Here is a 22830-nt window from a genome sequence, read left to right as displayed (position 1 = left end):
TGAAAGCCGTGAACCACCACTGAGGCGTTCCATCGAGCCCCATGTGGGGACAGGCCTCAGAAGCGTGTCGCACGGGTACACCAAGGCCAGGTGAGCTCCCTGTTTCCACTTCCTCTGGGCAGCAGCACCAAGAGGGCTCTCCCACAGAGCTGCGGCTTGTGCGCGAGAAGACGACAGTCCGCCCCCACCCTGGGGCCGACTCTGCCTACCAAGGGGCCGTGGGGCATCACCTCGTGAGAGGCCTCAGTTTCCCCAGATGGGAGTGGAGTGCCCCTGCCCGCCCCTCCGAAGCAGCTGCGGAGTCAAGGAGACCCTGCACGCACGGCGCCCGGCGTGGCACCACGCTCACTGTGACACCCCCAGCGTCACCCCCGTCGCCCACCTACGGGAACTGGGTCTAAGGAAGGAAAAGAAAACGCTGCGCCCAGAGGGAAAGGGCCCAGACAAAAGGCAACGGAGACTGTATACGGTCCTGCGGAGACAAGGTTGAAATCGGAAAGAGGGGACCCACCGTGGAAGCCCGGTTTACAGAAATTCATCTGGCAAGGTGTCCCCAAAGGGGGCAGGAGTCCAGGGGAGAGGGTGCAAGGAGAAACTGCCTGATCGCCTGGAGCAGAGAGAAATCAGTGCAGTCAATACAGTCACCTTTTCGGCCCTCTTATAAGAAAAAAACAGTAAGTAACACTTGCATGGGAACAGAGGACCGAGGCACGCTTTCTGGAAAGCATGTCAGAAATACAAAGCAAGAGCCTTAAAAATGAAACGGTTCCTGCCCTCTGGCCTCTCTATTCCACTCCTGGGACCGATCCTGAGGGATAATCCGAAAGGCAGAGCAAAATTCAGACACTGAGTCACTGCTAATCACAACAGCAAACGAAGCAGTCCTTCCACCCAACAAGCGAGGAACAGTTGCACCGTTTCAGACATTCTGAATCATGCACACGATGCGATACTGCAGACTCATTACAATGCATGGAACGAGCGATCTTAACGCTGTGGGGAAACAACGGTAATTATTACTAAGTGAAAAAAGCAAAAAAAAAAAAAAATTGTATAAATAACTTCATACAATCATATGCTCGTCATGGACGTAACTATGTAAAAAATGCAAAGGACACAAACCACACCAAAATATTAACAGTAGTTATAACTGGGTATTGGGGCTGTGAGAGATTTTTATTTCATATTTTACAGTACGGTGCATTTTCTGAATGTAAAAAAAAACGAACACGATTCCTTTAATAATCAGACAGGAACTCTCAATGTCATTGTTGGAAGTTATAGACTCGTAAGCCGCACAGCAGCACCCGGCCACGCACTCAGGCCCAGCAGCCCCTGCAGCACCACGCCAGCACCGGTGAGACAGGGACCGCTCAAACACACAGAGGAGGGTCCCCACGGCTGCTCCTCGCGCCTGTGTCCGGCAAGCGCCTTCAGGTCTCACCCGGAGGACTCGGGCCCCGGCGAAGGGCTGGGGAGGGCTGCTCCCGGCCACCCGGGTACTCACCCGCAATCCCGCAGGAGAACAGTGTCGGACCTCGACTCATCTTCTTTGGCGTCTGCTGAAAACAACCAGAAAAGCTATCACTCTTCAAGTCGTAAGAAGCGCGTTTGCACATGACCCTGCACTGATCCCTCGCTGAAGTCACACTTAAAGGGGTAACGTCAGATTAGGGAAAGGAGAAAAAAAGTATTAAAAGAGACATCTGCCCGTAATTCGGTCTGGGCTCTTGGTCTGGAGCCTCCGGTGAGTTATGGAGTCCATCAAGTTAACGGGCTTTAAAAACACACACGAGAGCCCCGTGACTTCTGACACTAGGGGATTTTTCCACGTGAGTGATGCGGAGGAGGGTGCAGGAGGAGCTGTGATATGAACAGGGGACCGAGCTGAGCTGGAGAGAGGCCTCCCCACAGCCCAGCCTAGGAGGACAGGGGACCTCTTCCTGTCCATGGTGACAGGAAGAACCTCGAGTGAAGGGCAGAGGCCCACCTGCCACCCCCAGAGCCCTCCCTTCGAGACACAAGGAGAAGAGCACTTCCTTCTCTGTGAAGGAGCAGCGGGTGAAGCTCAAGAGGGCGGCCCTGGCTCCACAGGCTGCTGTGCAGCCAGGAGGCCCCCGGAGGCATCCTCACGAACTGAAACAGAAACTCACAGGTTCTGTTTGGTCTCAACACACTGCTATGGCTTTTGAACTCCTTGGCACCACATTTCCCCATCCCTGTCCGCTGTAAACACCACACCTCTCCCCTCTAACCCCATACCTGGCCTGAGCCAAACACTACGGTCACTGGGTGGAAAGCCAGTGAGGCCTAGATGAAGCCCCAGTCCAGACCCTTGCTCCATGGCTATATAGTAACGTGAGTGTGGAACATTCCAGGGGCTCCTTGCTGGCTGAGGCCCAGGTCAAGAGGCCTGTTCTGACCTCTGACGAGGAGGGGACGATCTACGACCATCAGGGCCCCAAGAAGAAGGGTCTCATTCATTCCTTCCTCCCATCATTCTTTCATCCACTCGTTCAACAAACATGTACCGGAAATTAGTTCCGTGCAGGCTGTGCCGGGTTGAGCAAGCGACGGTGAAGGAAGTGCTCAGCTCCAGGGGAGTCAGCGGTCACCGAGGGCTCTAACTCCTGAGAGGAGCCCCAAGTGACAGGGACACGAAGGCTGCCCGTCCAAGAAGTGGGCAGGAACCCAGGCCCTGGCACTTTTAGGCCTGGCAGGAGGAGGGTGGGGCTGACTAGGAACACCTGGCCCACCCAGATAAGAGGGTCGCCAGTGTCTGGCAGCAGCTCCCCGACCCCTGTCCTCAGCTGCCCGGGTCAGGGACCTTTGCCCTCGTCAGCAATGTGTTCAGCCAATCAGGTTATCAAGGGTCCGTCCCGACCAGCCTGGAACACGGAGGTGAGGGACGCCCGCCTCGGCCCTAAGGAAGCTCACACTTCGTACAGGCCACGGTCACACAAACCCCTACATGACAGAGAGTGGGACTGGAGGCAGACGGGCCAGCCTTGGGTGCTAGGGCGTGGAGGTCAGGCTGGCTTCCTGTGGGGAAACCGAGCTGGTTCTGAAGGACCAGAAGGAACGTATGGGGGGCAAAGTGGGCAGAGCCATCTTCCTCCAGTGCCCCCTCTCGGGTTTAAAACAATCCTTATGCTTTCAGGATAAGTCTCCCTCTTGGAGTCCATCCAGTCTACAGCCATCCAGGGAAATATCTGGAAAAAGTTAAAGACAGCTGCCTCTGCCTCCCTCCCGGCTCACTCCAAAGTCATTGAATGGAAAGCAGGTGACAGACACTCAGAGCCCTGCCTCCTGGTAGCGCCTCCCGTGGCAGCCAGGCAGGCCCCGCAGCCTGGAGAAGGTTCAGAGAGAGAAGCAGGGCCTGGCTGATGCCACAGGCCCAGCCGGTGGAGGGAGGTGGCCCCGATGCTGCAGGAGCCCCCAGCACATAGCAAACACCCACTGGGAACCACAGTCCCCACCCCACCCCACCCCACCGCACCCCCGTGCTTGGCGAGGAGGAGAGCTACCCGGGCTGGGAGCCCACAGAAACCCCAACCAGGACCGAGCCAGGGCAAGAGAAGGCGTGACAACGCAGGAGCTGCGTGTCACTGCACTGCGCCCACCGAGGAAGGTCTGGGTTTACAGATACAGCAGGAAGCAAACTGACGGATGACCGTCAGGGGAGGACTACTCACTGGCCCTTCCTCCCACCAAGCGAGCATGTTCCAGAGGGGCACCTGGGGGCCCTCTCCAGGAAGGTGGGCCAGTGCGTGGGCGCCAGGGATGCTGGGGTCTGTACCCACGGAGGGGAGCCACTGGGCCAGTGCACAGGGCTCCCCCGGCCCTCGTTCTCTCATTCCTTCCCTCAGCAAGGACCCGCTCGCCAGGCGGGAGAACACACGCTTGGAATATGACTGCTTCTCACCCCCCACGCCGCCCAGCTGAGCCCCACCACCCTCCACTGAGGGACCAAACGAGCCCCGAACTGGTCTCCACCCTGCGCCCTGGCCTGTGCTCCATTCTCCAACCCTCATGCAGACCCAGGGAGACCAGCCCACGTGGCTGCTCTGCTTACAGCCCTCCAACCACCTCCCACAGCAACCAGGATACAACCCGCTGCGCCCCCTCCCTGAAGCCCACCGGCCCACGTGAGCCAAGCCTCCGTCCATCCCGGCCTCACTCACGCAGCTCGGGGACCGACCCAGCTCGCTGCCGCCTCAGAGCTTTTGCTCTGTGGCTGGTTCCTGTCACGTGGCCTCCTTGGCGGCCTTCCCTGACCATCCCGCCAAAAGCCGCCTCCGCACCGCGCCTTTCTCCACGTGGCCTTGTGTAACGCCTTCCCCGTGTGCATCAGTTTTGTTTCTCAGCTCATACTCCGCTCCCCCCAAGTCAAGCTCCTCGAGGCTGCTGTCCTCTCCACGATACTCCTAGCACAGGGCAGGTGCCACGTGACTCTCTGCTGACCGACTGCTACAGCCACCTGTCCGCCCAAGCTTGTCTCGCTCTTGCCGTCACACGCCTCGCAAGTGCAGGGCCGATGGAAATGGATTTTCACCAGGCAGGACCTGCTGCCTCCCCAAAATCACTGGGTTCACGCCAAGCCAAAACTCAGCGGAGAAGCAGGGAGAGCACCAGGCAGACGAAGCAGGGATCAACCCCTAGGCAGCCCGGGCTCCCCACACGGCCTCTGACTCCGCGCCAGGAGCGCACGGACCGACGATCGCTCACACGGAGGTCCTACGAGAAGGACCACCTTCTCCGTGTCCCCTGTCCTGGGTGGAGCCCACGGCCGCTCCCCTCCGTGAGCATGTGGAGCTGCACGGCCTAGGGGGACACCCCCTTCTTCTGCACTGGGACTGCTCCTCTCCATCCCTGGACAGTGTCTTGGTGGGACTGTGCCTCCACCCCCGGCATGGGGTGGGTGTGGCTGACCAGACGCGCCTGCTGCGGGGCTCTGACCCCTGGGTGGAGGGGGTGCTGGGGGGGGGGGGGTGCTGGTTCACCCAGTGGGGAAGCCCCGAGCCTGCCAGGAGCCCCGGCCTCCACAATCCTCCCAGCTGCCCTGTCCCTGCCCTTTCTGGGCCTTCATTCACCAACGCTTCTCCCAAATTTCTCGACTGCCCCAGCGAATTCTCTTCTGGGGTACATCAGCGGGAGATGGTCTCTGCCGCTTACAACTGAAGAACCCTGGCCGATTTCATGCCAGACTTCAAGAGGCTGATGGTGAAGTGGGCCCTGGCTCAGCTACTTGAAGGAATATCATGCAGCTGCTGGGCAGAGGCTTCTAGCACCATGAGGAAATGCAATTTATAAATTACACCTGCTTAGCTAAAAAGAGATAAGAAAACCTGCCAAAATATGTACAGTGCAGTGTAGTTTCCTACCCCCGGCCCTGCCCCGCCTAAAATGCAGCTTTTTCTATTTTTCTCTTTCTTTCCCTTCATCCTCTTCATGATGCTCAATTCAAACTGGTTTGTACGTGTAGACACATTCCATCAAAGTAATTATGGAGAAACGCTGACTGATAGGACAGCAGCAATTTTAAGGTCCAACGTAAGGCCTGAAATAGTCATGGGGTAACTGCTTCCCCCTGGGGCTTTCTGCCTCCTGTCGGGGTAAAGAGAAAAAAAAAAAAAAAGGTGGGATCGGGGGCCCCCATCTAGCTTCCTGAGCCCCAGGCAGGAGGCTGGGCTGGCTCTGGACAGGCCAGGGCATCACGTAACCGACGGCTTCCCGGCGTGTCAGGCCCCAGGCACACTCTGACCACTGGCCAGTTTCCCTGGGCCCAACAGCAAGGTTTCCACTGGGCACCAGGTTGTCCAGGGCCTTCTAAGCCTGCTGGTTTGTGCCATTCTGCAGCCAGCTTCCCTGAGCCTCCGAGCCCTCTGTACCCCCGGTGGGAAGGATGAGCCAATCACTATGTGAACAATGCGGTGAGGCCGACGGGCCCCGGGGGAAACTCTCACCATCTGAGGTTTCACAAGACGCTCAGCGTTCGCACACAAGTGCACGCCCAGGCCCTGGCTGGTGTCTGCAGTGCAACAGGACAATAAGCTCAGGTCCCCGGGGTGTTTCTCCCACTCCAAAGCTTGTGTTTCTAAGCCTCCCCCAGGCACAGCCTGGTGTCTGGGAGACTCCTTGGATCACCAGAGAAGGTTTTGGAATCAGATCTTCCATAGGAAAGGCAAAAGCTGGAAATCAAATTGAGGCTCCAGGGGCCATCTGTCTGACTAAGGCAAGAAACCCTGCCTTAAATAAAAGACACACTTCAGGTCATTGTTTAATGAGGAACTAGCTCAGGCAGAAAATGGCCGAGCTCATCTCTGGCCACAATCATGCGTCTTCGTAACTTTCCTCTACAGACTACTGACTAAAGCGGCCATATCACTTTTCCTTCTCCTGATGCAGCACTACAGGGAACCACAGGGCAACACACACAGGCCCTCACTCACACGCTTGAGAGGAGCAAGCGGGGCGCCCCGGCCTCCGGAAGAGAACAGGGTGAGACCTTGGCCGTGGAGAGCAGGAAGCAGAGCCAGGCCAGAGAAGAGAGAGAAGCTGAGGAGGGAGAGGCGCCCTTGGGTGGAGGCCCTCAAAGATGCTGATGGAGATAGGGCGGGCTGCAGGGTTAGCCACGGCAGGGGGGCTCCGGTGCCTCTGCCCGCCTGCCCGCCGTGGGGGCAGCACGGGGCTGCCTCGGGCTCTGCGCACTTCTGGATTGCGGCCAGGGAGCCTGGCTCCGGGTGAGCGGGAGGATGAAGACCCTGGGTGCCCAGGCAGCCGGGTGCCAGACCTGACATCGTCACGGACTCTTCTACGGGGCACGTCCCTGAGCCTCGGCATCCTAATCTGACACGCGTGGAAGGAAGGACCTGCTCCAAAAACGGGTGTCTGTTATGGCCGGAAATACCTCGAGGCTGAGGAAAGTGAGGCAGCCTGGAGCCTCGCCCCGGCCTCCGCCCCCCTGCCCCACCCCGGGGGCAGAGCACCCCAGCTCCCCCCGGGTCTCCAGACTGGAGAGAGGCCCGGAGCCTTGCCGGGGAGAGGAGGCCGGGCCCGGCGGGAGGAGGGAGAGCAGGCCCTTGGCCGGGGCGTGGGCGGGCGGGAAGGAGCTGGGGGAACGCGGCCCCGAGGTCAGATGTCCGGGCGGCCTTCCAGCGGCACAGCTAATGTTAGCACACGCGGAGGAAGAGCCGCTCGCCGGGGAAAGGAAGGCGACCAGGCGGAGTGGGGGAAAGGGGAACCGAGTCAACACACCCCCCGCGCCCCCACCCCTGGGGGGAAGGCGAGACTGAGTGCCTGTCAGTCCCTTTTCTGTCTTCCCACCTCCCTCGGGAGTAGGGGCAGTCACGTTGTCACCAGCATTCCGTTTTTAGGAAAAGGAGAACAAGAGAACCATTACAGGGAACCTAAGCGGGCAGGGAGGGGCGGCCAGGGCCTGGGCGGGGTAGGGGGCACCCAGGCTTCGCCCCTCCCAGGGTTCCCAGCCCTGGGGGACCCTCACCTGCCACTGCAGGCTCTGCGCTCACTGCAGGGCCTCTCGCTTCCCTAATTCCGAACAGACCTGTGGTGACTCATGATTTCTTTTTTAATCTAAACCCCCAACTTCTGTTATCTTCTCAGTCTGATTAGAAAACACATGGGCAAAGCTTTTCCATCTTTCCTGTTATTATCTTGATGGTGTTTACATGAGGATGATGTTACCCGTTTAGGAAGCTGAAGCAAAACCCCCACCTTCCTTTCAACCTTGCTGGCTGTTCACAGCCAATTCTGATGGGTTCACCTCACATTCTGTGGGTGTCATCACCGGGCTGGTCCTATTTGGGGTCTTTCTCTGGGTGTTTACAGCTGGCGTCTCTCCCGAGGCCTAGCGGAGCGCAGGAGCCGGGCAGGGGCGGGCGTGAAGGCCTTGGTGGGGGGACGGGGGTCCGGACGTGAAGCCTGCGTGCTGGCACCCTGCTCGCCAGCTGTGTGACCTGGGCCCTCCGTGCCCTGGGCTCCGTTTCCCGCCTGGGCGGCAGGTAGAGTCGTGGGGGAGGCTCCGGGAGAGGCAGGGGTGACGGCATCTCTGCAGGCCCTGCGCGGCCTGTGCTCCCACCCTCCGGTGTGCCTTCCCTGTGCTCCCACCTGCACTGCGAGAGCAGAACCAGGCCAGGCCTGCGATGCGCCCACAAACTGACATAGGAGAAGGCTCCCTGCCAAAGGTGGCCACTGCCCACAGCTCACCTGCCCCCCTGGGGGTCCAGGGGAGGGGAGAGGAGGAGGAAGACGGACGGCGGTGACCTTACAAGAAGGCGAAGCGCGTGGGAAGAAAGGGCGGACCCAGCCCTCTGAAGCCGCCCATGGCTTCAATGGCCATTTGCTTCCCTTGGCTTTGTCTCCTTTTCTTTTCTGAGAAGATGAGTTTTCCTTCCCCAGCTGGGGCTGGGAAGCCGTGCTCCTCTTGGCGGGGGCTCGGGCCCTGTCTCTTCGGAGAGCCTCAGCGGACCACAGGCCCGCAGGCCCAGGAACCAGCCCCACGGCCAAGCCCAGGCAGGCCCACCCCCGATGGAAGCACGTTCAGCAGTGGCAACTGAGGCAGCAGCACAGCTGGAACCGGACAGGGGCCTCCCTGGGACCTCCGGGAGGCCTGCACCCCGAGAGTCACTCCTTTTTTGGTCAGAGCTACTCTACACGAGTGCTTTAATTTCTCCTGGGGAACACCCACCAACAGCAGAAAACAGAGCAGCCCCTCAGCCGTGAACCTGAGCAGCAGAGAAGGGACCAGGACGGCAATGAGCTGAGCCGCTGGGCTGCAGGAGCCCGCAGTCACACGCTCCACAAGGGCCCCTGGGCACCTGCCACGCACTAGGCCCAGGCTCGGGCGCTGGGTACTCAGCAAGGAGCAAAAGAGACAAAAGTCCTTGGCTTGTGACGCTCCCATGCTGGTGCAGGAGTCACTCAGTGAACAATACCACAATGTCAGAAAGAGGGAAAAGCACAGGGAAAGGAGACAGCAAGTACATGGGGGTGAGGAGGTGGGGGGGGAGGGGAGGTAGCGGAATTAGATTTTAGACCAAGTGGCCAAAGAAAAGGAGGGAGGGAGAGAGTCCTGCTAAGGGGGCATGTTCCAGGCCGCAGAAGAAGTGCACAAACCCTGAGGCACGGAGAGCAAGGAGGCCAGCGTGGCTTGCGCAGAGTGCACGGCAGAGAGCAGCAGTGAGGAGCGTGGTGGTCCCGGGGGCCAGCGTTCGCCAGACCTCGTGCATCGAAGCAAGGCTTTGGTGTTTGCTCGTTCTGAGGCGGGAAGCCAGTGGAAGGCTCTGAGCAGAGGAGGGATGGTCTGTCTTGTAGTCCCTCTGGCTGCTGGGTGGAGAACAGGCTAAAGGAGCCAGACGCAGGGGACCAGTTCCCATAAGAATCCAGGTGAGAGAGGACGCAGCAGGGACCAAAGCGGCCGCAGTGGGGATGGTGAGAGGGAATCTACAGACAGATATACATTCAGTGCAAATTGGAAAGGAAGGAGTGATGGGCAGAGATCCAATATCTTGCAGAATTCCTCCAACCCAAGGTGCTCTGTGAAGCCCTGCAGAGTGGACGCAGGTCTTGGTGGCTTTCAGAAGCTCCTACGGGGACCTGAGACCCACCTGCCTGCTCCCGGAGTGGGTGCTGGTGTGAGATAGGGGGAGGAAAACCACGAGGTGCGAGCGTGGGGTCTCACAAGGGACTGTGAAGGGCCCCAGGAGGGGGGCTGGGCAAAGTGACCCTGGACAGTGCCCCCGTCCCCAACCACAGAGGCGGCAGAGAGTCTGGGGACATACCCACAGGCAAACTCTTCCGCAAGAGTGTTTATACCCGAGTGGGGCTGCTTCCAGCCCGCTCTGCAGGGAAGCAGCCCACCTACTTCTGAGGAATGAGGGCTGGAAGGAAGGTGAGAAGGCCGTTTTGTTCTCAGTCTGAGAAGGCCAGGCGGTCTGCCTCTCTGGCCCAGCTTATCAGGCCGCTTGGTGAGAGGACGGCACGGCAGAGGGCGGCCACCACCAGGCCCAACACCTTGGCCGTCAGGCCGCACCTCCTTTCCTCACTGTCTCCCACTCTGGGTGTTCCTGAGGCAGCAGCGCTCGCTCTGACCGCCCTGCGGAGGCCCGGCCTTATCTTGGTGCCGCCCCGCTTCTGGAAACTACTCCCTTACTAGGTGGAGACCAAAAGGAATGTGGGTCTCGGCCTGGCAGGGGCGGCAGAACCGTGCCCGGCAGTATTTACCGGGGCGCTGGCCTTCCCGCCCCACTTGCCAGACGACTCCCGTGTGGGCCGGCGACTCCCTGCTGGCGAGGGCGAAGCCCGGCTCTGGGCGACGCTGCCCCACCGCCCTGCCTGCCGCGTCTCACACAGCCCTCTGGACCCGGTCTGCTAAGCCTGCTCGCTCAGTCCACAGCCCCACCTGGACATCGGGCCTCGAGAGGGCCGGCAGAGAAACGCGGCCAGTGGGTCCTTACCAGCTCAGGGCTGAAGGTCCTGCATGCTACGGGGTCGGCTCCCTGCTTGTCGGGGCTTTGACTTAGGATCATCACCATGGTAAGGACCTCAGGCACTGGGCGCCAGCCCAGGGTGGCCACGAGCCATCTTCGGGTGGGCGGACTTAGGCAGAGGCGACCTCCTGGGCACCCCCCGGATGATGACGTCAGCAGAAGCAGCTACCCATTGGCTGCTCACCCGTGGGGTGGGGCTCTTGCAGTAAATGGCCAAGGGTGGTCAACTCCCTGGAAAAATAAAAGAAAGGCAAAGGGATTCAGAACTGGGAAAGACTGGGGCCCTGAGAGAGCCGCACCCACCCCTCCATGCTGCGACCCTGCAGGGGCATGGAATCGCCTTTCCACTGACGGAGATGCATTCTGGGGGGGGCGGAGGGGGGGCACGAAGGCCAGAATCCCCTTCCCGGAGTCCCTACCCCGCACATAGGCCTTGGGGCGTCCCTAAAGCCAACACCCTGGTGGGCACAACAGTGACTCCCAGCTCAGCCTCGTGGCACCTTTAAGACAGCTCTTGGGGTCTGGGCTGCTCCCAGCCTCGCCCCAAAGTGCACTCAAGCCGTGTGACCTCCTACACTGAGCTCGCCCTACAGACAGCCCAAGGTTGGCTGAGGTCAGACACGCATCCACCCTGCAGTCAAAGCTCAAGGGGTCAGCCCTCGGGCAGCCAGCAAGGTGGCTCCTGTTCTCCACTCAGGTCTGAACAGAAGCTCCTGGAAGAACTAGGAGGGCCCATTTAAAGGCACATACTTCCCATCCTGGGAAGCACCATGTTTCCACGACGACACATTTGCAACACTGGGGGCCTCTGTAGCTCTGTCCCCTTCCTCAGAATGAGCCAAACCAAGTCACGGCCCTTGCAGGGCCTGCGCATACCCCTCGGAGCTCCCAGCAGTGATGGACCCTCTCTCATCACCACCCTACGCAGCCCGGAGCATCTCCCTGACCCATCATCATCTCCCACTAAGCAAACGCCCAAAGAGTGCAGCCTTCAGTCCAGGTTGGGAAGATCACTCCTCAAAAATTAGTTTCTCCAATCCTAGTTCCATCCCAGCCCTCTGTGGTTACACCTTCAGAGGAAGTCACAGAGATCCAAGGAACCTGAAGATCACCAGCAAAAAGTAAAAAGTAATGATAATAACAGTAAAAAATAAATAAAAAGCAGCTTCTAATCTGTAATTAAAAACAAACTGGCCAGTGCAGGAAAATGTTCTAGAATCTGCTGCTCTGTGAAAAAATTAATTGCACCCTGGTATTTACTTGCCGTCCAGATTGTAAATCATATTTTCCTGTTTACTTCGATTAGACTTTACAGTGGGTGTTATTGAAATTGCTCAATTATGGGCCAGCTGGCGAGCACAGGAAAATTACCTTCTCCTATTCTTCGAAAACAAGGTTCATGCAAAGTGCAAAAGCAGGGAAGGCGAGGAGGGAAATCAATACATTTTCAAAGGACTAACTGTTCAGGAGGGAGGCCCGGTGGGGTCTCCAGCCCCGCAGGTCACCCTGGGAGACCTGATGCAGAGTTTCAAAGCCACATCAATCTAGAAGGGACGCGTTATGACCAAGTATGATCTGCCCCAGCAAAGAATTTCAGATCTCTCTTCTGAGTCTGGCCAGAAAGCTGAGCCAGGAATGCCCGCCAGCCCCCTGGATGCTTGGCTTGGGAGCGGGGCTGGCCGTGTGAGCGGGAGAGCACCCGGAGGGGCACCGTGGACTCTCACTTCAAAGGGACCCTTTGTGCCGCTGGGAGGAGAGGTCTGAGGGCAGCCGCCTTCTCTCTGGGTACAACCTCGATTCAGTTCTGGGGCCGCCAGCCATTGCTCCAGGCCCAGGGGTGGCCCGTCCTCCCCAATCCCTTCTTCCCTCACAAGGCAGGAGGGCTGAGTGGTTACAAGCTCAAGTCCTGAGTCGAGCACACCTGAGCTGGAATCTCAGCTCTTGAAAGGTAGTGTCTGAGTGACCTTTGCCAAGTTGCTTATTTTCTGAGCCTCGGTTTCCCTCTCCATACAATAAGGACAGCAGTGCCTGCCTTAGAAGATGACTGTATCATAAGAAAGTAGAGCTCAAGCCCTTTGCTCGGGGAGAAGTCCTAGCTCATTTGAAGAATGGCTCAATACACAAGTAGCCACTGCCACTAGTTTCATGGGGGAGCCTGTGGGTCCCCATCTTTCCTCAGCAGCGGACACCCAAGCAACTGTTCTCTCAAATTTTTTTAAAAGGGAAATTCCATCAAAAGTTTTCAAAGCTGGGGGAGGGGACAGTTAGGGAGTTTGGGATTGACATGTACACACTGCTATATGTAAAACAGATAACCAACAAGGACCTACTGCATAGCACAGGGAGCTCTGCTCAATATTATGTAACAACCTGGGTGGGAAAAGACTTTGAAAAAGAATAGATTCATGTACATGTGTAACTGAATCACTCTGCTGTAACCTGAAACTGCCACAGCATTGTTAATCAACTACACTCCAATATAAAATAAAAAGTTAAAAGAAAATAACTTTTCAAAGCTAAATTCAGTCAAGAGGGAACTAGCTACATTATGGCCTATCCCTCTGGTGAAACAGGAGGTAGCCAGTAAGAACGATGCTATGGAAGTCTTATCACCATGGAAACACGTTAGCCCATCTGATGCAGCTGCTGCGTACCAAGCACAAAGCTGGACAGAAGAGGTTGGTACAAGCGTCCCAGCTCTCGCAGCTCTGCTCCCCCTGGAGCCCCTACGAAAGGCCAGGGTGCACAGAGGCAGCATTACTGGCGAATACCAGAGCACTGATTGGAAACTGGGCAGTCAGTAAACATGGCAGGCCCTGGAAGGAGGAAGAAGGTCCTGCACAAGCCCTGGCTTCAGGAGTCATGGAAGAGAGTACTGTGAACACAGGCACCACTGCTACTGAAGGCAGACAGGAGGAAGAGGGCCCTGAGGCTGAGTCATGAACACACACCTTTGCACAGGGACCAATGACATGCAGCACAGCCTGGAAGACAACCCAGGCAGCCATCAGCAGGTGACTGGTAAGAGAAATCATGGTGTAGCTTCGTAAACAAATACCATGTTACCTTCACCGCAGTTTTAATGCGGCAATTCTAATGGTACAGATATGAAACACCCTCCAAGATACACTGTACATGAAAACAGCAAGGAGTACAGCGTGACCACATGGTCCCGGAGTGGGAGAAGGCACTTTAAGTGTATAGCCTTATACACGCACGTGCTCTTTGAATATTTCATCCAGTGCATGTAACACCTTTTCGGTTAAAAAGAAAATAGGCAAGATTTCAGCAGGAAGGGAAGAGGCACCTGGGAAGAGGGAAGCGTGAGTGAAGCGTGGCAGCCTGGCCTGCATACGGTGTGCAGGGGGCAGTAAGCACACTGGCAGTGGGCACACAGGACACATGGAAAGGGGGCGGCAGCAGGACAGGAGGCTGGAAAAGCAGAGTCACACCAGACCAAAGGCTCCGAATGCCAGACTTTATCGTGTGGCCACAGGAGGCTCCCCAAGGAGCTGGATGGAGTTGGCTGGGTTGATCTGTTGAAAGAGTGATTTTTTTCTGAACTCTCTGCAATACCTATCACGGTGCCTTGACTACAGCAAGAGCTCCATGCGTTTCTGGAATCAGGCTAAATCGCAGCAACATCTGAAATGATCCGGGCACAATCTCAGACCCTGTGAGGCAAACCCAGACCAGCAGAGCCTGGCACAATCTGGAATTCCCTGGGATTCCTTTGATCCATGGCATGGGCCTGGCCAAGCTCATTGGGGAATGCCAGTACCTGTCCAGAGACTCAGAGCTGCCTGAGGGCGGGGCCAGGAGCTTCTCGGGGAGAAGCCAGGAACTCGGCCTTTGGGGAATGACTGGGTGCACAGCTCTGTCCAAGGTGAAAAGGAGGTGCCCCAGAGGCCACGGGGAGGGGCAAGGGGAAGGCCTCCTGGGGCACAGATTCTACCCTGGCCTAGTGGATCTTCTCTTAACCCATATTAAGAACAGCTTCTATCTATTGAGCACCTACTGTGTACCAGGTGCTTTATATATCAATACATTAGTTACACGACAGATGTAGCTAGTAACAGTTTACAGACAGATGAAGCAACTCACTCAGGGTAGCAGGGGTGAGCTCCCGGGCCTGTGCTTCCCACCAGTGGCCACCTGCAGCAAAGTCTCCACCCCCATCTGCCTCCCCATCCCACATGCATCCTTCAAAGCCCCATGGTGCAACTGCCATACAACCCAGCAAGTGCACTCCTTGGCATTTATCCCAGAGAAATGCAAGCTTATGTTCACACAAAACCCTGCACATGAATGTTCATAACAGCTTTATTCATAACAGCCAAAACCAGGAAACAACCCAGATGTCCTTCTACGGGTGACCGGCTAAACAAATTGTGGACCAGGCATACCGTGGGGCCCTTCTCAGCAGTAAAAAGGGATGAACCATTGATACCTACTTGGATGAATCTCCAGGGAATTACGCTGGTGAAAACCCCCAACCCCCAAAGGTTAATGACTGCATGATTCCATTTACATAACATTCTTAAAATGACAAAATTATAGAAATGAAGACTAGATTAGTAGTTGCCGGCGGTTCGAATGGGCACTGGGGATGGCGGTGTGGGAGTGAGAGGGATACGGGTGTGGTTATGAAGAGACACTGGCAGGGCTGCTTGTGATGGAAATGTTCTCTAGCTCGACTGCATCCGTGTCAATTTCCTGCCTGTGATTTGTGCTACAGTTTTGCAACATGTTACTGCTGGGGGAGCTGAATAAATGGTACACAGGATTGCTATGATTTCTTACAACTACATGTGAGTTTACAATGATCGCAAAATTTAAAAAAAAATTTTCTTCCCATTTTATTGAGAAATAATTGATGCACAGTCCTGTATAAGTTTCAGGTGTACAGCATCATGACCTGACGTACATACATCATGAAATGATCACCATAAGTGTAGCGAACATCCACCATCTCACAGATACAACACTAAAGAAATAGAACATAATTTTTCTTCGTGTCAAAATTTTAAATTTAAAAAGCCTGCTCCAACTCTGCAGTTGTCAAAACTCACAGAACTAAATACCAAAGAGTGAACTGTCCTGCATTACATATAAAATTGTTTTGAAAAGAAGGCCACGTGGCAGTCACTGCCTGTCTGGGGCCATGTGCGGCGTGGGGCAAGGAGGCTTGCGAAGGGATGGGGCGGCCTCGTCCTCACCTCCCAAGTCACTTGACTTCAGTTTCCTTATCTTTAAAATGAAAGTGAAGGGGAACATACTGTGTAGCACAGGGAACTCTACGTGATGCACTGTGGTGACCTAAATGGGAGGGAAGTCCAAAAGGGAGGAGAGATCTGTATGTGTACGGCTGATTCATTTTGTTGTGCAGTGGAGGATAACACAACATTGTAAAGCAACCATACTGTAATAAAAATTAATAAAAAATAAAAGAAAATAGTTTAAAAGAAAATGAAAGTGAGAACACCTTTGCTCTGGGGGCTGCTGGGACAGTTAGGCAAGAAAATGTGTATATAAGAGCGCAGCACAGAGAAGGCCCCAGACATCAGTGCCCACTCCTCAGCGTACATATGGACGATTGATGGGCACCAAGTGACACTGCCCATGGTCAGCGAGAGGCCTCAACCCAGCCCCGCGGCATCCTGGTCCCAGTCTCCACCTTCCTGAGCATCAAATACGGGCTGGGCTCTTCTCATTTCATCTCTCAAATTCCTGTGAATAGGCATTGCTGTTAACAGTATTCCCACTTTCCAGATGAGAAGACCGAGGCTCCAGGAAAATAAATCAAGCATTTGCCCAAGACCCTACAGCTAGCAGAGGTAAGGATCCTACAGCTAGCTGGGTCTGCCTCCTCAGGACACTGCAGGGACAGGGAATAACTTCGCCTTCTCACACGAGCCCTTCCTAACATGAAACTCTCTTTTGTTCTGCAATCTTCAATGTGCCTTCATTCATCTGCAGCCCTTGAACCCAGCTGTCTGATATCACTGTGATCAAGACGCTCAGCTTCAGGCAAATGGGAATCCTGCCTGGTGCACGTTAAATGCCTTTATACATGCAAAAAAGTTCGGTAAACTCTAGAATTCTATCTAACTCTTCAGAAGATTACAGGAGTTTACCAAAGGCTTCTGTAATGCATTTTGAAAAGCTACTCTTTAAAAAGAAACTGACCACGCTGGAACTCACCCAATTAAATGTTTCCTTCTTTTAATATCCTTATCCTGTGTTTACTACTTGTAGAAGTTAGTTTTATAGCAGAAGAATATCTCACCATCCCAAACACAGGACTCAGAGCAAAACCTAAACATAACCTTGGCCGCTGACAGTGATTTTCCTGATGGCCCGAGCAAGTCATTCCTCTCAGAGCTTCCATTTCCCCCTCCCATTAAGCAAAGGAAATGGGAGGAAAACAGCAATTGTACAAGGCCTTCGGGAAGGCCATGTGCACTTTTAAACTTTCGTAACTTCAGTTGTTGGTGTGACAAAAGCAATCTGTGGGCAGGATCTACAAGCAAATTTATGAACATTTGGGGAAGTGCATCTTTCAGGGGGTCGTGCTGCCTTTTTCCAGATCCTGTGACAAACCCATGGAAGGGATCAATGAACCCTGGGGTCGCAGTCAAGGTTCACATCTGCCAGGAGAAGGGGATTAAGTCTGCCTGGGGATGCCTTTTGCTTGCTGCTTGCACAGCTAAGGCATCTGAGTTTAAAGGATAAAAGTTAAAAGCTGCCTAGGAACTTTATCAAGGGACCATACTTTCCCAGACCGAGTTGACATTGGAAAGAGAGTGTGGCGTTTCAACAAGAGGACAGGCCCGGAGAATGTGTTTCCCAGATGGCGGTGGAACATTTAAACTAACTGCCTTGGCCCAGGTTCCCAAGTCTTCAGGTCCTACTGAAAAATAACTGATCAAAGACAACTATGCCCTCATCACCTGCAATACACCAACACAGAAACAGAGACAGATGAAACCTCTTAAGCCAATACTTTAACACTAAGGACATGCTCAAAACCAAGCATTACTGATTTAAGGAAACTTCTCAATAGAGGCGGTAGCCAGAAAAAAATACACTTTTGTTCACCATTTTCCTAGTATCTTCCTGGTGTGCATTTGTGGAAATAACAGGTGACACTGAGTCTACCACTAACAGAGCATGAGTAACATAAGCACAGCCACAGCAGCAGTGCCAAGTCCCAGGCCTACCGCATCCTCAGAGCAGCCCTACAAGTGGGCATGGTTATTATTCCTTTTTACAGAGGGGCAAGCTGAGGCCCAGGCAAAGATCACACAGTTGTAAAGGGAAAAAAGGATTCAAGCCATATCTGCTGCATTCCAAAGTCTCTGTCTTAACCAGCAAGCCTTCTACTCCAGGATCTGTAAACTTTGTCATAATTATTCCGTATTTGATTTCTCAGTTAAACTGACCAAATGATGAAACACAGACGCTGGGCTTGCAAGACACCCCTTCTCTATAAGCTCTTCCTGAGGAGCCCCAGGCCACACCTCAACCTTCTGGACTTCATGATGAACTGGCACTAGGGGTTCCACTGAGGCAGGCAGTGGGGAGGTGAGAGGGTGGGGGTAAAACACAAAGGCACTGCTTCCCATGCCTAACCACAAGGAGGGGCGGCCGTGCCGGGAGCCATGCAAAGGTAAAGTGCCTCCCAGGACAGCCAGGGTGCCCCCAAGCCTTGGCAAGTGGTGCTGGCTTCTCGCTACATCAGCCAGAATCTGTGTCCACCGGCCCCCATCTCCCTGGGGCGCTGCCTCCTGCCGCCCCTCCCTCACAGCCCACCCTGCCCTCCTCCCCAAACCCACTTGCAGGGTGTTCACAGGGACCCCGCCCCTCCACACGTTGTCTGGGTGTGGACCTGCCTCGGGGCTCCTCGGGTCTCAGCACAGAGCCTGCCACCCAGGAGCCTGCTCGGAGCATGTTCCCTGAGTCAGTAACACTCTTGGGGACGAGCACTGGACACGAGGCCCGGAAGTCACATTTCCACTCCGCTCAGTCCTGGGCGAGCTGTGGCACCCTGGGCGGGCGGTATAACTTTGCTGAGCCCTGTGATCTGTAAGAAGTCAGCCTTGCTCTGCCCCCTCAAGTGGGAAGTTAGGGAAGTAAAGGTCTGTACCTTCAGGGGCCCCTGAAGAGGAGCCCAGGGTACTGAGGTCCTCAGGCAAGCACAATTCGAGCAGAGAGCAGGCCCTTGCTCAGCACGTGTGCACCGGCTAACAGAGCTCACGTCCTCCCAGCTACAGCACGAGCGGCTGGGCGGGGGCACGGACACGCTCATGACTCCTCCCAGCACCTCGCTGGGAGATGCAGCTGCTGGACGATCAAATCCATTACCGAGTCTCATGGTCACCCGGGCTCCTGTCTGCATGTGACAGGTGAGAAAACCGGGCTCAGAGAGGCAGCGTGACCTGGCTAAACCACATAGCTGACATGTGGCTGCATCGGACTCTCAGGGGGGCTGTGCAACACTTTCTTGCTGCAAGAATAAAGCACCTGCTATCCTTGGAGAGGGCATGATCACGCCCCCCCTTATCCCTCACCCCAGGGTAAGGTGTGTCCTTGGAGGTGTTTTCTTCAGTAACTGGGGTGAATATACATTCCCTGGACTAGAACTTCAGGTAATCAAAGGCCACCAAAGGCCCACACTCAGGGAAGGACTGGCAGTCCCATTACCCAGATGGAAAGGGACCTGCCCTGTGCCCTGTTCTGAACAGTGGCCCAGGCTCCCTTATGAGACTGTCTTAATGGAGGGGAAACAAAACAAAACAGTAAAATGAGCTGTTGAACCAAACTGGGACTCTGTTCTCTGGGACTTTACACAGTCACTCTCACAGTGTTGTAGGGATTTGCTGTTTTTTCAAGCAAATAACATTTCAAGAAGAGGGGGAGGAAGGACATTACTCAGGGACATGAAAGTGTTGAGACCCGGAGCCAAAACAAATCTGAACATGGGAACGAGACAGCCTGTGCTGCTTCTTGAAACTCAAGCCAACTGCATGCATGACATGTCAAGAGCTCATTCATCAATGAGAAGTAACTGACAGGCGCGTTCCCTATATGCACTCCCGCAATTCTCACTACCGTACAAGTCCTCATAACCTGCCAAACCCTACGAGAGAAGACTCCTATGGACTAGAATCTGCTGTGCAAACTCGAAAGGAAGGAAATGAAGGACGGGGGGAGGGAGGGGGGGAGAACCAGTACTTACTGAGAGAGCACAGACTAGACACCGCCTTCTCCTCCAGACCAGGGTGAGGGAGAGAGGGGCAGAGAACAGAGGCCGCTGAGACACAGCAAGGGCCCCAGAGATAATCTACTGAAATGTTAAGCCACTTAGCCTAAGACGACCATGACCTGTTCTTCGGTCAGACCTGTTTATAAGTACAGTGGATTTAATCAAACCATGATTAAAAACCAAAAGAGATGAGGGGTTAAAAACAAAATTAAACAAGAACAAAAATAAAGAAGCCCAAACAAGAGGCAGTGTGGCCAGTGCTTCAGAGAGCAGGATTCGGGAGGTGCGGGTCTGACCCTGCCTCTGCCACCGCGCGGCTCTGGCCCGTCTGCCGGGTCACCTCTCCTGTCTGGTCCCAGATCCCTCACCTGACGCGTGGAAGCCTGGGCCAGACGGCTCTGCTCCTGCCTGGTGAGCACCCGCGTGCAGCCGCGCACGGCTGTGTGGCTCAGCTAGGCCACGCTGCCTCTCGGAGCCTCAGTTTCTTCCCCTGTGACATGCAAATGGGAACCCGAGGGAGCACGAGACTCAGTGCCGGATTCGAAGGCGCCGTGTGAACTGTGAGCTGCAGAGGTGGGGGCGGGGGGCAGTTGGTGACGCCCGTCCTGCAGCAGCTGCTCTGGTGGCCGTGTGTTGGCCGCCTTCCCGGCCCTGCCCAGACCTGACCTCCAGTGTCCACGGTCCCAGGAAACCGGACAACAGCGAAGGCCAAATTCTCACTCACTGCCATCACGAGCCTCAGCAGTGACCTTCCACACGTCTGAGCGGGGAGCCACCCTGATAGTCCCTCGGGGCAGGTGACGCCTGGGTTCCGGGGCCGGGGAGGTGGGGCGCCCCCCTCTCTTACGTATCTACAGGTGCAAATGGGGGTATTTGCACACGTTTATTTTCCAAGCTCAGTCCTTAAGCACCCCGGGGGCACCTTGGTGTCTTTCAGTGACATTAACAACATTCTGAATTTAAGGAGTTTCTTGGAAGGCCAGAAGTTAGTCACGCACCAGTTTTCACACCTTTATCTCCTACCTCCTGCAACAAGAACAGCCTCTTCCTTCGCAAAATGTTTGTGGACTTTTGGGGCCCAAAGACAGCAATGTTCTCTCCCTTCTGCAGGTCGATCCACCCCACCCAGGCTGCACACACACGTTCATGCCAGCGAGGCCCCAGGAGCCCCATGGGCAGGAGGAAGCGCTTCTGTTCCCGCCCCGGCCACACACCAGTGCTGCCCTCACAGAACCCCCAGGCCGCAGCACAGGGCGAACGGGCATCTCTCAGCAGCTGGCCCTGGGGACACAGCTGGGAGGCAGCCTCTCTTTATCTCAGGGGCTTGGGGGCTGGTGGCCCCACCCACTATCACAAGTATCACACTGGAACACGGGAGGTGACGCAGGAGGGGACTGGGAGCTCTGTAAGAACCGTTAGGGACTTGAGAACCATATTTCCCATCTGCCACCCACTCAGAGGTCACACCCTGACCTCATCTCACAGACCAGGACTTCACCCTCCTGACCTGATTCTACAGGGGCTGGTGTAGAAATTCATCAGCTGGGCTAACCAAGCTACACGGAGGCTTCCGCCTTCTCCTCTACCCCTCACACTGCAAGCCCTACCACACGTTTAAGAACACCGTCATCGGCCAAAACTCTCTGGAGAGACAGCTGCCAGACGGGTCCGTCAGAACGACAGGTGCCCTTGAACTCCGGGCCCCTCTCAGTCAAATTCCCAAAGCCATCCCTCTGGTGCCTCCCGGGGGCTTCCGAAGGGTGGGACAAACTCCACTACAATGACTCTGACATCAGCTGCAGCACGGGGGCGAGGGAGCCACTCTGTGTGTAAAGCAGCCATCTGCCTGCACAAGAGCCTCAACAGCGCCAGACTGCTGACTCTCTAGGAGGAGAAAGAGGCTCCTGTGAGAAGGGCTGCCCTGAGGTCCTAATTCAAAGCAAAGCCCAGAGATTCAGCTCTGAATTACTTAGAACCGCTCATGGACCGAACATAAGGAGCTTGGGGAGCAGCTGCGTGTGGGTCCTGAGCTCCCGCTTTACCTTCTGCAGGGCGTGGGGCGGCAGGAGGGAGGGGGGCCTCATTTGCAAACCCATCTCCACTTCCTCTAAGCACTCTGGATATGACAACCCCAGCCTCCGAGGGCTCAGAGCAAAGACCTCGAGGGGGTTAAAGAGGAAATGACATGGCCAACCAGATTCGAGCCCTGCTCAACTCTGCCAGAGCCCTCTGGGGGGTATCTTGACAGCTCGAAGCCAGACTCAAAGTGCCCTAAGAGCGTTAACTCAACTTCCAGAGATGAGCAGATCATCTTCTTCATCAGAAGTAGCCCAGGACCCGGAAGAAACAGAGGTTCACTCCATTTTTTGTCCACAACACACCCCAAAGGACCTGGAAAACCGCCCAAAGCGCTCGCAGCTGCTGCTGTTGTCGTGCTGCTGTCATCGTCCCCAAGGGGAGCCATCAGAACCGCGTTTTGGCACAGGCCTGTCTTGCCCTCAGGAAGCTCATTTCACTAAGGCAGCAGCAAAGCTCTACAGCCAGGCCTTGGAGCACCTCCCAAACCCACCAGCGGGCTGGCCTTCGCCTCATGAGAAAGGGGCCTCGTCCTGGTCAGGAGCCTCTGCTGGAGGAGTTACCAAACGTGCAAAAGCAGGAAGGCTACACGTGGACCGGGAGTAAGCCCGGGGGAGGTGGGCATAAATTATCAACGTTCTGAGTTAAAAACAACAATAATAAAGCTTAAAAAAAAACAAAGCAAAACAAAAACCTGTCAGACTGAATAAGGGGACAAGCTTAGAATGGATGGAATTTAACAGGTACTGGTCAGGGGTCAGCGTCTGGACACGAAAACCAAGTTCCAGGTGCGCTGGGTGAATAGCTACCAGCAGGCTGTCCTCCCTGAGAAGCCTGATGGGACAGGAGTTGTGCTCATTCATCCCACAAGCCCTCATCAAGCGATCACTTCGTGCCTGCAGGGAGGATGCCAGGTCTTGAAGACAAAAACATATGTAAGCCACAGGCCCTCCGCCCAAGGAAGTAAAGATTATTAAC

General features: G+C 55.5%; 2 protein-coding genes across 3 annotated transcripts in view; both read right to left on the bottom strand.

Moving 5' to 3' along the window:
- Nucleotides 1–10610, bottom strand: part of FAM53B (family with sequence similarity 53 member B) — a 77959-nt gene extending 67349 nt beyond the window's left edge. Inside the window, exons 1-2 of one of the 2 annotated variants that reach the window (XM_057734957.1) lie at nt 10476–10610; nt 1508–1562 (exon numbers count right to left, since the gene is read on the bottom strand). In XM_057734957.1, coding sequence (XP_057590940.1) covers nt 1508–1562; nt 10476–10553 — 133 coding nt within the window. In that variant the 5' untranslated portion in view covers nt 10554–10610. The remainder of the gene's footprint in view (nt 1–1507; nt 1563–10475) is intronic. The other variant, XM_057734958.1, reaches the window with a different exon arrangement.
- Nucleotides 10611–10617: 7 nt separating this feature from the next.
- Nucleotides 10618–22830, bottom strand: part of EEF1AKMT2 (EEF1A lysine methyltransferase 2) — a 71141-nt gene continuing 58928 nt past the window's right edge. Inside the window, exon 9 of the transcript XR_009053716.1 lies at nt 10618–10739. The gene's annotated coding sequence lies outside the window, so the exon portion shown is untranslated. The remainder of the gene's footprint in view (nt 10740–22830) is intronic.

The sequence above is a fragment of the Hippopotamus amphibius genome, chromosome 5 (genome assembly GCF_030028045.1).
Source record: "Hippopotamus amphibius kiboko isolate mHipAmp2 chromosome 5, mHipAmp2.hap2, whole genome shotgun sequence".
Lineage (NCBI taxonomy): Eukaryota > Metazoa > Chordata > Mammalia > Artiodactyla > Hippopotamidae > Hippopotamus > Hippopotamus amphibius.
The sequence above is the reverse complement of the archived record's forward strand: the minus strand, read 5'-3'. Positions and strand labels throughout refer to the sequence as shown.